Here is a 13,575-nt window from a genome sequence, read left to right on the forward strand (position 1 = left end):
CTGATCAGATTTTCAGGTTAGAAATAGTTTAAGGTGTGTCTCGAAAACTTTAAAAGAGAAGAACAAGTTACTTTTCCAGAGAATCTTAGGTGTCTACAGGTAGCCTGGAACCGTGGTAAGGTATAGGGGAAGCAGGAGAAACAGGACCAAAATTCCACTTGGCTAGAAAGGAACCTCCACCCCTGCTGGAGTGCAAACCTCTAGGATGTCTTCCATCTTCTTCCTGTGCCAGCGCTGCAATGAGCCCCTGAAGCTCTCGCAGAAGGTCAGTGCAATGCATGGCCAGCCCTTGGACCATGCCAGCCCCGCCACAGAGATGCCAGTTTCTGGGGAACCACAGGCTAGGCCCTCCTGCAGACCCCACCCTGACAAAGGCGGGAAGCCCAAGGAAAGCACCAGCTGTTGCACCTTTACTCTGCTCGGTGAGTCTACCTCTCTGAGAACTTTGAACACTATCCAAGATACCGTCATAGAGACCTATGAAATCCTCTCAGGCCAGAAGGATGTGGACCATCCGCTGTGTGTGGACTGTACCGACAATCTCCTGAGGGAGCTGGATGCCCAGCTCGCTCACACTGAGTCTGACACCCAGACCTACAGGAGTTTCCTGGAGATAGAGTTGCTGGGGAGTGAGGAGGAGGAGGAGGAGGCGGCACTACAAGTGAGGCTCAGGGCCGAGCTGTCCTGTCTGGAGCAGGAGGAAGCAGAGCTGGCTCAGGAGCTGGAAGACATTCACCACCATCATGCAAGAGTAGCCTCGGAACTCGAAGCAGCCCAGGCAGAGAGGAAGGAGCTGCATCAACAGGAGCAGCAGCACTGGGTGGAGTATTCCGCCCTGAAGATGAAACAGACGGAGCTGATGGACCAGCTGGGCAGCGTGGAGAACCAGCTGGAGTATGCCCTGAGGCAGCTGCGGCTCTTGAAAGAGACCAGTATCTTCAACGCCACTTTTACCATCTCGGATGAGGGTCCCTTGGGCATTATCAACAATTTCAGGCTGGGGTGCCTCCCCGGCATCCGGGTGGGATGGGATGAGATCAACGCCGCCTGGGGACAGGCAGCCTTACTGCTCTTCAGCTTGTCCAAGAAAGCTGGACTGCAGTTCCAGAGGTACCAACTGGCCCCTTATGGGGATCATTCCTACCTCAAGTCCTTGACTGGTGATGGAGCGCTGCTCTTGTTTTCGGATGGGAGCCAGAGCGTCGTTTTGAATAACACGTTTGACTGTGGGATGAAGGCCTTCCTGGACTGTCTGGAGCAGTTTGTGGAGGAGGCTGAGAAGGAAGAGGGGTGCCTCTGCCTGCCCTACAGGATCCATGCGAAGGAAGGAATGCTGGAGGATGCGTGGGGCAGCGGGGAGTGCTACTCCATCAGGATCCATCTGAACACAGAGGAGGAGTGGACAAGGGCTCTCAAGTTCATGCTTACCAACTTGAAGTTGATTCTTGAGTGGGCTTCCTTAAAATACTGTCAAAATTAACTTATTTTCAAAAATATTACGTATTTACTCAGAGTGACCCTAATGTCACTGCCGTCCTGTGCCCCTTTCCCTTGTATCTTTTCCTCCGGTTCACCTGCACCCAGGCATTCAAAATGATGGGGAAAAAAACACACACACACAAAACAAAGACATAAGATACCCCTGCCTTAAAAAAAAAAAAAAAATGAGACAAGGCTGGAGTTGGCTGGAGATGAGTGGAGTTGGGTAGCAGAGAGAAAAGCTGAGGTTTGAGCTTCTTGAGAAATACTGCGGTGGCTTAACTGTATGTAGTGAACCTCAGGGCAGCGGCCAGGGGATGAGATTGTTTGGGGGTTGAGTGTTGTTGTTGTAATGTATGGAATAAACCTTTCCTTTTCATCGCTAAGACAATTTCAATAAATGCCTACATTTTCTTAAATGATTAAAAGTGAGAAGTGTGATTTTATGTGTGTGTGTGTGTGTGTGTGTGTGAGAGAGAGAGAGAGGGAGTTGCTTAAAGCACAAGCTAGCCTGGCATCCAACGTCGGTCATGCTTTAAGCCTCTATTACACTGGAATTTCTGCACCTCTACAGCTGAGAGGTGTCTCTTTGTTTTTATGTACATTGGTGTTTTTGCCTGCATATATACCTGTGTGAGGGTGCCAATTCCCCTGGAACTGGTGCTACAGACAGTTGTGGGCTGCCAAGTGGGTGCTGGGAATTGAATTCAGGGCTTTCAGAAGAGCAGCCAGTGCTCTTAAGCGCTGAGCCATCCCTCCAGTCCAATTTGTCTCTCAATTAGACTGTGTCATGTTGAGATTACTTTTTTCTTAGAGACGGTCCATATCGCCCTGGCTAGCCTGGAACTCTAGATCAGGCTGTCTCCTACTTCACCAAAATCTACCTGCCTGCCTCTACCTCCTAAATTCTGGGATTAAAGGCATGTGCTACCACACCCAGGACTTTTTGAGGTTAGTTTTGAAGGCCGGAGACACAGCTCAGTTGAGTTTTTGCCTAGCATGAACAATGCCCTGGATTTGATCTGGTTAATTTTTAAAGCTCTTTGTCCAGTGCTGCATGCCAGTGCAATCCCAGTGCCTGGAAGAGCTGGGACTTTGCAATCAGCTATGCAGGGTCGGAAAAAGGATTCACTGTGGCCATTAGTTACCGATAACAAAGAAATGTTCCCAGGTGGGCTGTGAAAGTGAGGGTTCAGAGAAAGTGGCAGGATGGAAAAGGATCAATGAAGATACTCCTAGTGTCCAGGAAGACATACTCTGTCATTTTTTTTTTTGCTTATCTGTGAAGTGGGGACAATTATACTCACTTGGAAGCATTATTGATTACAAAATCAAAATGATAAAGTACACGGCTTTCCGAAGTTTTCATGTTTACATCTCACATAATGGAATTAGCATGTCTAAAACCCCACAAGCAGAGAAATTATTTTTTGTTTTGTTTTTTGTTTATTTGTTTTGTTTTAAAGACAGGATACATAGCCTGGCTGTCTTGGAATTCACTATGTAGACCAGGCTCTACTCAGACTCACCTGCCTCTGCCTCCCCAAGTGCTGGGATTAAAGGTCTGTGATACCACACCTGGTTTGTTCACTTTTTGTTCTTGTTTGTTTGAAACAGGATTTCTCTGTGTAGCCTTGGCTGTCCTTGAACTCAAAGTGATCCACCTGCATCTGCCTCTCAGAGTGCTGGGATTACAGGTGTGTAACCACCACACCCAGCTGCTTGTTCACTTTTTGATTCGGATATTCTTAAGCTTATGAATGTATTAATGGACACCAGGCAGTGGTGGTGCATGCTTTTAACCCTGAGCACTTGAGAGGCAGGGGCAGACTGAGGATCACTGAGTTTGAGGCAAGTTTGGTCTACAGAGGGAGTTCCAGAACAGCCTAGACTACATTGAAACCCTGTCTCAAAAAAATAAAAATAAATAATAAATAAATGAATAAACAGAGAGAGAAAGGAAGGAAGAAAGCGAAAGAAAGAAAGGAAGAAAGACAGAAAGAAAGAAAAGAAGTGAGCGCATAGAATGGAAAGGTCCACTGAAGTACATCTCCAGCTTTTCTTTACTTTTGAGACAGGCCTGCTAAGTTGCTCCAACTGGTCTAAATTGAACCCTATGTAGCTCAGGTCTGGAAGTTCCCCATCCTCCTGCCTCAGGATCTCACGAAAGATTACAGGCGAGCCCTGCTCCAGACTGAAGAGCCATTCTGTTTTAGAGCTTAAGCGGCTGCTGGTGGCTGTACATTCCCTGCTTGGCGCCCCGAGATGAATTCATATTCATAACTGTTTATCTTTTGGCGACGGCATCTTATAAAGGTACAATTACGTTCACATTTGGGAAAGTATTTATTTTCAGGAGCCAAGGATTCTCCTTTTTTATCCTTACATCCTCACTTCGCTTATTGTAGTAGTCTTAGACCCTCACTTCCCCAACCTGTTGCCTTTTAATTCGTCAGCAAATGCCTCTTTGGATGACGTCATAGCGAGCGCCGGTTGCCATAGCAGCACCTAGAGCGGGCAGGAAAGCCTTGCTCCTCAGTTCTTCTGAGGGTCTGCTGGCATTCCTAAGGAGATGCATTTACTTTTCTGTTTATCCCATGTCTGTGATGGAAAACCATATGGTGACCCAAAGAGCAAGCTGGAGGAACGGGATTTGTTTGGTTTGTATCACTGTTCATCCCTGAAGGAAGTCAGGATAAGTTACCTGGAGGCAAGAGCTGATGCAGAGGCCATGAAAGAGTGCTGCCTACTGGTTTGTGTCTCATGGCTTGCTTAGGGTTCATATAGAACCCAGGACCTCCAAGCCCAGGGTGGCACCGCCCACAATGGGCTGGCCCCACCATCGGTCACTAAGTAAGAAAATGCCCTACAGATTTGTCCACACACAAACCAATGTTTTGGAAGAATTTTCTCAGTTAACACTCCTTCCTCTCTGATTCTAGCTAGTGTCAAGTTGAATTAGCCAGCGCAGCTCAACATTTATATATATATAAATAACTTGACTAGAGATGATCTTTATTACATTTATATAAACCCACCATTCTTTTTTTAAATTGAGTGTTCAAAGGCCACAATGTGGCTCTCTTACACCTAAAGAAGGTTCCTACCGCCCCCTCGTGGTACTTATTGGTTCCAACAGCCTCTGTAAGGACCTGCGGGTTCTGAACTGGCTGGCAGACAGCAGCTAGGTGCTGTTACCACTTGGGAAGAAAAGATTGGGTAACATTGAATCAAAGGGTGCAGCTCTCACGTAGCCTGCTTAGAATGTTTTCCTGTTTTGAAGTCTAGGTAAACTGTATTACTATGACAGATTTCGAGACACTGACCCTTCTTTTGGACCCGGAACCATCTGATGCCCAAACCCTTGCTCTCCCCAGGAGCATGCTCAAAGTATGTGTTCCATAAGCTGATCTGAAATTGAGATGGGTCAAGGCGCACGGGGACAAACCATCCTGGCAATTCTTTCTCAAAAGGTGCCTGTAGCTGCCAACTCCAAAGGCCATTGGAGCCGTCTGAGAATCTCGAGAAACTGGAGGTTTGGGAAGCAGTTTTAAGAAAAAGACTGGGTATTCTACATCCTGTCAGGCTCTGAGGTGCTGCTGATTCTACCAGTTTGCTGACCAAACTCGGAGTCTTAACTGGACTCTAGACCAACGCTTGTTAGAATCCCTCACTCTTCACTCAGAGAACACTTGGCAATGTCGGGAGGCAGTTTTGGTATCACTAGGGTTCAGCTTGTGTGCTCCCCATTAAGTGCCGTCCAGAGATTCTATAAAACACTTCACCACCAAGAATTATTTGCCCAGACATCTACTACAGAAAAACTTGGAATCTCTGCCCTAGACCTCTATCACCCAGGTCTGACTCCTGTGAGCCTGGCTCTAACCTGAAAGCAGTTTTGGATACAACTAAGAATGCTTTTGACCCAAGAAGTGTTCTTCCTTCATACCTCTTCAGGAAAAAAAAATCTTGAAGAACGAAATCTATAAACATGCCTAGATCAGGCAGCTACTCCCTAAGACTGTACTGAACCTTCTTCGGAGTGTCATGATAAACTCCCTAAAATAGTTCTGCTCCGTGATCCTAAGGGGTTTTCTTAGTGTGTGTGTGATGCTGAATAGACTCATGGTCTCAGAGACGTCAAGAGGGGTCAGTCAGTAAATGCACACTGACATTTGCTTGTGCGTTTGTGAAAACGTCAGGACCTGGGCACGCTCTTCTGTTACCCAAATATATTACGGTTGCTTCAAAAACTCATGTGTAAACATACTGTGAGAACACAGAATGGATAGCCATTATTTTACAGTATCGGAGCTGGGAGGATCCACATAGAAACACTAACCTTGGAAGCCAAAAAATATAGTATGATAAGAACCTTGATGAGAAAATTGACCTTATGGTCTGAGGGGAATTGTGGAATTAGCTTTGAAACACCTGGCTTACAATGAGGTAATTACTCAGCTAAAAAGAAAAAAAAAATTAACAGAAAATCATAAATAACCTAGATGCAAAGTGATACAATCCATAGCACGCAAATTGCCAATTAGTTTCAGTTATGTGAGTGGGTGCTAAGAAAAGAAAGGCTGTATCCAGGCTAAAAGTGGCCTGGAACTGTCTCCTGTAGACAGACCAGCTACTGTCCTGGCTTCTTGGATCTCATGGTCTCCAGCTGTGCCTTTAAAGGACTTGGAACACAGCCACTGTGCTATGAGATGCTCCTCAGAGCCCCTCCAGGCCTCAGTCCTGCTGGACCCAGGCTTGAGTCTGAAATGCCTCCAGATGGCTCCTGCTGTCAGTCCTCTGAGTCAGTACCAAGTCTTTTGTGTCGTCATAGCTGAGTTCCTAGACACACACGAGCAGAGGTTAGGTCTCTCTGTCCACGGTGGCAGGCACATGACACAAAAGCCTCACTGCAGCCCCTCCACCCACAGGCCCTGAGCTGTATGCAACAACAAGTTACTTTTTGATTTATGTTCTAAGGTTCCCTTAGTAAAGAACAATGCCAACCCCAGCAGAGGGTCTCAAGCCATCCCACCACCCCCCTCCCCCCCCCCCCCCCCCCCCCCCCCCCCATTGCTCAGGATCACTCAGGGATGGCTGGCTCTAACCCACTCAGTGGCCTGCGCTGTGGGAGCGGCTGACCAGTCCTCAATGGCTGGCTGGGCGCTCCAGGCTTCAGTAAGGAACTGCTGTATGGGCACAGAGGGCACCTGCACACCCTCAGACCCGTCTGCCACCTCGGGCTGAGCAGCGGTGAACTCAGGAGCTGGCACAGTCCATGCGCCCTGGAATTCCTCCTTGGTCACTGCCTTCTCAGCAGCAGGCTACTCCTCAATCTTCTCTGGGTCTCTGGAGAAGTAAAGATCAGGTATACCCTCCTACGGGTGCTCACGGGAGACAGTGCCACGCATGCGCAGTACTTCATGCCAGCATCCACCACACTGAATTAGCTTCCTTGCTGTTACACGGGATGGCAAGGTCCATGTAGCGCAGAGAAGAATCTATGTTGCACAGAGCGATGGTGGGCAGGTTGCCGGAAGAGGTCACTGTGAGGTCAGTCCTGGGATCTGTCACCACTAGAAGCCATGGCTGCCAAAAGGCTCCTTGGAACTGTTTAGTGAAGGTCCCAGGTGTGAAGTGGCCAGCAATTGCAATGGCTCCAGTGGCAGCAGCAAACTTCAGCACAGCTCACTGGCCAGTTTTCCTGGAGGAGGTGACGATGACATCAGCAGGGTTCCCGAAGCTCCTGTTTGCTATAGTTGCCAAGACAAGAAGTTAGAGGTCTCCTGAAATGATTGGACCCTAAGCAGCAGGAAGCAGCTAAGAGAACTGCTCCCCTTCTCCCACTAACCCTTTCTCTCTCTTCTCTGGTGTTGGGGAGTTGGAAGGGACTGGAGTGGAGTAGGGAGAAAGATATAAAAATGTAAATAAAAGAGTTTTTTTTTTTTTTTTAAGTATGTCAATAGTTCTGTCAGAAGGCCCTCTGGGCTTTACCCTTAACTGGGTGATTTATCACTTTCAGTGTTTCATTTATTCTGGTATAGAAAGCATTAATAATGCTCAACACTAGATGTGAAATTCCATAATCCATATAACTACTCCATGATATTGAGTTCGAGTTTTTGTTTCAAGACAGGGTTTCTCTGTGTGGCCTTGGCTGCCCTGGACTCACTCTGTAGACCAGGCTGGCCTTTGCCTCCCAGAGTGCTGGGATTCCACGTGTGTGCCACGGCTGTTCTTTAATTCTTAAACACAGTGCATTCCCTTCCACCATTTGCCACCTAATTCATTAGCACTCCGTTCAGTACAGCAGGGAGCCCTGTCCTGGAATGCAGCCCCCACCTCAATCATCACCCCTGCCATTATTGGTTATTAGATTACCATTTGCAGGTCAACAGGAGGACATTCAGGGGGCTTTAGTTTAGGCGCTGGGATAGCTCATTCCTTTTAGTCTTTAGTTCTCCTGGGGTGGAGAAAAAGCATCTGTAGCTTAGAAAGTTAAAGTAATTTGATCAGCATCACACAGACGGTGAGATCTGAGTCTGTGACCACATGCTACCAAATGCTTATCATGAGATAAGGCTTTGAGCTAGAGAATTTAGCACTAGCTTAGAGTGGTGCCATGAGAGTTACTGGGAAAGTACTTTTTGTAGCATTCTCATCGGCAGGGATGGGATAAGAGTTCACATGCACAGAACCCTCTCCCTCTGATGATGACCCTGACTTTGATCCTGATGGACTATGTGTCCGATATCCCCTGAGGACACAGAGCACAGACTGAGCCACTGTCCTCTCATTATAACCCTTGGCGGTTAAGGCTGAGTGGTACAGATTGGGGCTGAGCAGGCTCCTTCCAGAGTATTTGCTGCCAAGGGACACCAGCTGTGGGCTGGCCTCATACATCCCACATTCACAGCCGGAGAGCTTGGCTCCCCTTTCGCCTGACTCAGCTGTGCAGCTGTGGGCTCTTGGCGCCAATCCCTACCACCCTGGGTGGAAATGATATGCTGGCAACAGGAAGCATTGCATGGTTTACTAATCCTTCAGACACAGAGGGAACTGAAAGGGAGAGAGAAAGAGAGAGAGAAGAAAGAGAGAGGAAGGAAAGAAGAAACTCTGATGTGAAGGGAAAGTGGCCATGAATGGAGAGTAGCCATTCTGAAAGCAAGCAGAAAAGGAGAATTGAGCCTGTTTGTCTGAGAGCCAGAGGCATTTCCTGCTATATCCAGTGTCTGCACAACCCTTGAGGTCACCAGGACTGTACTTGTACAAGAGGAAACTTATTTTAAGTACCTATAGGGGTGGGAGGATTATCTTCTCCTCCAATTCCAAGTGCTGGGATTCTGTGTACATACTGTTACACCTGACTTCTAAAACTTCCTACCTGTGGTCGATGCCCTCAGAGATCCTGGGGAAGTGACAAAGAAGTAAACATGACCATGGTCCCTGACTTCAGGCAGAGAGCATGCAGTATACTGGGGAGGGAGAGCTGACCTAGGGAACACACAGTGGTACCAGTCATGAGAGGAGAGGTCTGGGGGCTGGGGCAGAGTTTGCTAGGAAATAGGATTTCTTAGACATAGAGGAAGGTGGAAGAAAGTTTTCTGAAGGCATGGGATGTGAGCTTATTAGCCAGGCAGAACAAGACAGTGATTGGGGTAGAAATATGAGACTGAGGCAGGAGAAGAGCCTGTGAACAAAGAGAGACACTGTGTGTTTAAGCAAGTGCTAGGGGGTTGTGTAGTTTCGAGTTCAATATGCCAGCTGGGTGTAGTGGTACATGCCTTTAATCTCAGCACTCCAGAGGCAGAGGCAGAGGCAGGTGGAGCTCTGTGAGCTTGAGGCCAGCCTGGACTACAAAGCAAGTCCAGGAGAGCCAAGGCTACAGAGAGAAACCCTGTCTCAAACAATAACAACAACTAAAGAGTTCCAAATGCTCTAGGAAAACCCCATACAAAATGGTCTGAAGGGCTCTGTTCAATGGGTGAGTTCGTGGGGAGCACCAGAACCTCCTAGTTCAGGCACAGTGGGATAGATTTGTACCCTGAAAATAAAATCTATCTAGTTAGCGTGAAGTGTAGATTGCAGACAGGGCACGGAAGTGGGTGAGGGAAGAAAAGACGGAAGTTCTCCTTAAGAAGGTTGTGATCTAGATTGAAGTGTTAGACACTGGTGGGAAGTTATGAAGATATTTTGGAAGAAATGGGACAGAAAGCCAGGTGTCCATAATTAGTGAGTTATGGCTATAGCAGGTCTGAGAGCAGTGTTCAGTTGCCTGGAAAACTGGGCTAGAGTTAAGCTGATGGGGGGTATCAGTCATGGTTAGATTGGAGTGCTTTTGAGACTTGTGACGGAGGCTGGTGATGGATATGGAGTTGAGGGTCTACAATGAAGTGAGATGTAGCCATGGTGTGGTTGTGATGACTAAAGAGAAAACAGACTAGGAAGGAACCTGGGCTGACCTGCTCTGCCGGGTTGACACTGAGGATTGAACATTCCACATGGGCATGGGTTAGCATGCAGAAGTCTGAAGGTCCAGTGCAGTCTTCTGTCTCTTTCTTTCTTTCTTTCTTTCTTTCTTTCTTTCTTTCTTTCTTTCTCTCTCTCTCTCTCCCTCCCTCCCTCCCTCCCTCCCTTCCTTCCTTCCTTCCTCTCGGGAGACAGGGAGACAGGGTTTCTTTCACTTTGTATCCCTGACTAACTCACTCTGTAGACCAGGCTGTCCCTGACATCCCTTTCTAACCTGTATGTTAACTCATGTATCACCTTGGCAACAGCTGTAGTTTCACTATTATAGGTTGTTTACTTACAGTTTCTCTTTAAATATTTTTTCTTTGGGGACACCATCTAATATAGCTTAGGCAGGCCTCAATCTCCTTGTGCAGTCCAGGATGACCTTGAACATCTGTCTCTCCTGCCTCCTACTCTGGAGAGTTGGGATTATGAGGTGTATGAGATACCATGCCAGATTTATGTTAGATATGGAACGATGTGGAGGATAAAAGAGAACGCAGGAACAAGTAGAAGGGGGAAGGCGTGAGAGGTGGCAAAGGCCCTTATTCCCGTTGTTGGCGGCATCCATCTGCCAGTCGTCTGTGTGTGGCTCACCAGGAGTCTCCAAGCCTCTGTGACAAAGGGAGATTAAGTGCAAAAAGGAAATGAGAAATGCAGAGATATTCTCATCTTTGAGACACATCCTGTCTATTCAGTCTGGGCCAGGCTGACATGTGCCTTCTATCTTACATATAGCATTTCTCCTGGAGGGCTGGTGAGATTGCTTAGTGAATAAAAGCTCTTGTTCTTGAGCCTGATGATCAAGAATCCAATTGCCAGTATCTACCTGGTGGAAGGGGAGAACTGACTCCTGCAAGTTGTCCTCTGACCTCTGGAGGCGCACCATGGCATGCCCCCATCCCCCAAATAAATAGATGAACAGATAAATAGACTAATACAATAAAGTAGAAAACAACAAATAACAAACCCTCTTCCGGAACGGTAAAATGAAGGATAGAGAAAGGAAGACGAGTCTCGTTTTGTAAAACCTTCATCATGACTCCTCGTACCCAGAGTCAAGTACAGATCCCCATCAGGACCCTCCAGAGTGAGTCCCAGTCCCCATAGTTCACCATCCTTAGCATCCCCTCCAGCTCAGGTCCTTGCTGGCCGGCCACACCCACCCGTTTCCTTCTTCAGGCCTTGAGTTTAATTCCCGCTCTTTGAATGCTCCTGCTATATATATTTCCTTCCAGTCTGCCTTAACTATGTTCAAGGGAAGGTTCTCTTTCCGAACACAGTTCCTGTGGCGACAGTGTTTCCAGGTACACGTTTATATTTAACTTGGAGTGCGCCCATGGGTTCAGCGATCATGATTGGATTTGGCTTATTCTCAGCCAACAAAGAATGGGGATGGTGAGAGATAAATGCAGATGTGGGTATCCCATTGTCTCCCATCTTTGGGAAGGCAGGAGAGGACCATTCCCTCGCTTTTTATATCATGCTTGTGCAGCTGCTGGCCTGTTTGCTCCCAAGCCTCAGAGATGCTGTTCAGGCCAAGGGCACATCTGGGAGTGCTCCCAGACAGGTGGAGAGCATTACAGAGTGATTGGCACCATGGAAGAGGGTATACTTACAATCTCCCAAGGACTGCCAGCTCACCTTTAATGTTCCTTTCATAAAGTCTTGGCTTTACCTTACATACTTTTGAATTTTGTCATTTGTTTTTATGTGTGGGAGTGTTTTGCTTGCATATATGTATGCTCAATACACCTATGCTTGATTCCTGAGAGGTCGGAATAGGGTAGCAGACTTTCTGGAAATACAGTCTACAAAGAGTTGTCAGCTACCACATGGGTCCAGGGGACTGAACTCCAGTCCTCTGCAAGAGCAGAGAGTGCTCTTAACTGTTAAGCCATCTCTCCAGCCCTGTTTTATATCTGTGCAAACAAAATTATTAGAAAAATATATCTGTGAGTAATAATTAGAAATTTGAAAACAAGCTCCAGGTTCAGTGAGAGACCCTGTTTAAAAACATAAGAGGAGGAGGGGCTGGAGAGATGGCTCAGTGGTTAAGGGCACTGGCTGCTCTTCCAGAGGACTGGGGTTCAGTGCCCAGCACTTATGTGGCAGCTCACAACTTTCCTTAACTCCATTTCTAGGGATCCAAAATCCACATATAGATAAACATGCAGACAAAACACCAGTCTACATAAAGAAAAAGAAGAAGAAAAACAAAAACAAAAACAAAAACAAAACAAAACAACAACAACAAAACAAGCAATGATGCCAGGTGGTGGTGGAGCAAACCTTTAGGGAAGCAGAGGCAGATGGATCTCTGAGCTGGAGACCAGCCTGGTCTACAGAGCGAGTTCCAGGACAACCAGAGCTACACAGAAAAACCCTGTCTCAAAAAACCAAACCAAACCAAACCAAACCAAACCAAACCAAACCAAACCAAACCAAACCAAACCAAATGAAACCAAACCAAATGAAACAATAAGTGGAAGCCAGGCATGTGGCACAGACCTTTCATCCCAGAACTCAGAAGGAAGAGGCAGCTGGATCTCTAGAGTTCTGTGCCAGCCTGGCCTTCGTAGCAACCTTCTGGCTATCCAAGGCTTCACAGTGAGTGAGACCTTGTCTAAAAATCAATAAACCAAAAAATAAAGGTGAAAAATAAAAGAGGAGATACATAAGTTAATCTCTGGTTTAAACACACACACACACACACACACACACACACACACACACACACATTCTAGTGAACATGCACAGACATACACCACACACAATAAATCTTTATCATTACCTACAAACTGGCAAGCATCAAGCCATTCTGGGCAAGTAGACATATTTGGTAAACTGACTGACTTCTCATCCTGCCTAGCCTCTGCATCTTTGTTCTAAGTGTGAGCTGAAGTAGTTCATGTCTCCCTTGTGCACTGCCCTTAAACTTACCGTGGAGTTTTTCTGTGAACCGAGTGCTGCAAGGCTCACATCTTTTCACAGATTATCTATCTCAGTCCATGGTTTCTGCCAGGTCCTGTTTCCTGTTTTACAATTCCAGCATCTCTGAGAACACAAGACATTTTCTAGGGACTCAATTTAGTCATGGCTTACTTTTCATTCATAATAAAGTACATATTTATTTTGTTTTTGTTTGTTTGTTGTTTTTTTTTTTTTTTTTGAGACAGGGTTTCTCTGTGTAGTCCTTCTTGTCCTGGAACTCACTCTGTAGACCAGGCTGGCCTCAAACTCACAGAGATCCTCTTGCCTTTGTCTCCTGAGTGCTGGGACTAAAGGAGTACACCAGCACTCTCCTTCTATTTTTATAAAATTTCTGGGAATTAAATTCAATTTGCCTGGATTTCTCATCAGACTTGGAAATTTGTAATTCTCCTGCCTCAACCTTTCAAGTGCTGGGATTAAAGGCATGTATCCACAAATACACACTGGGCTTATTTTGGCATTTTTAATTGAATAATTTTTATCAATAGGAAATATATACTGAACTACTATCCTGTACTCACTAAGTGCTTCTGTGTGTTACCCATTTTTTTTTTTTTTTTTTTTTTTTTTTTTTTTTTTTTTTTTTTTTTT

General features: G+C 46.4%; 1 protein-coding gene across 1 annotated transcript; it reads left to right on the forward strand.

Annotated features, from left to right (window-relative positions):
* The first annotated feature begins 205 nt into the window (after positions 1–205).
* On the forward strand, positions 206–1,480 carry Becn2 (beclin 2). The gene has a single exon (XM_055609633.1). The coding sequence runs from the start codon at positions 206–208 to the stop codon at positions 1,478–1,480; it is 1,275 nt and encodes a 424-aa protein (XP_055465608.1).
* Positions 1,481–13,575: the final 12,095 nt, after the last annotated feature.

The sequence above is a fragment of the Psammomys obesus genome, unplaced genomic scaffold (genome assembly GCF_907164565.1).
Source record: "Psammomys obesus unplaced genomic scaffold, mPsaObe1.curated_primary_1811, whole genome shotgun sequence".
Lineage (NCBI taxonomy): Eukaryota > Metazoa > Chordata > Mammalia > Rodentia > Muridae > Psammomys > Psammomys obesus.

What these genes read in the sequence shown, in the direction of transcription:
- Becn2 (XM_055609633.1), top strand. Translation starts at nt 206, where the DNA reads ATGTCTTCCATCTTCTTCCTGTGCCAGCGCTGCAATGAGCCCCTGAAG.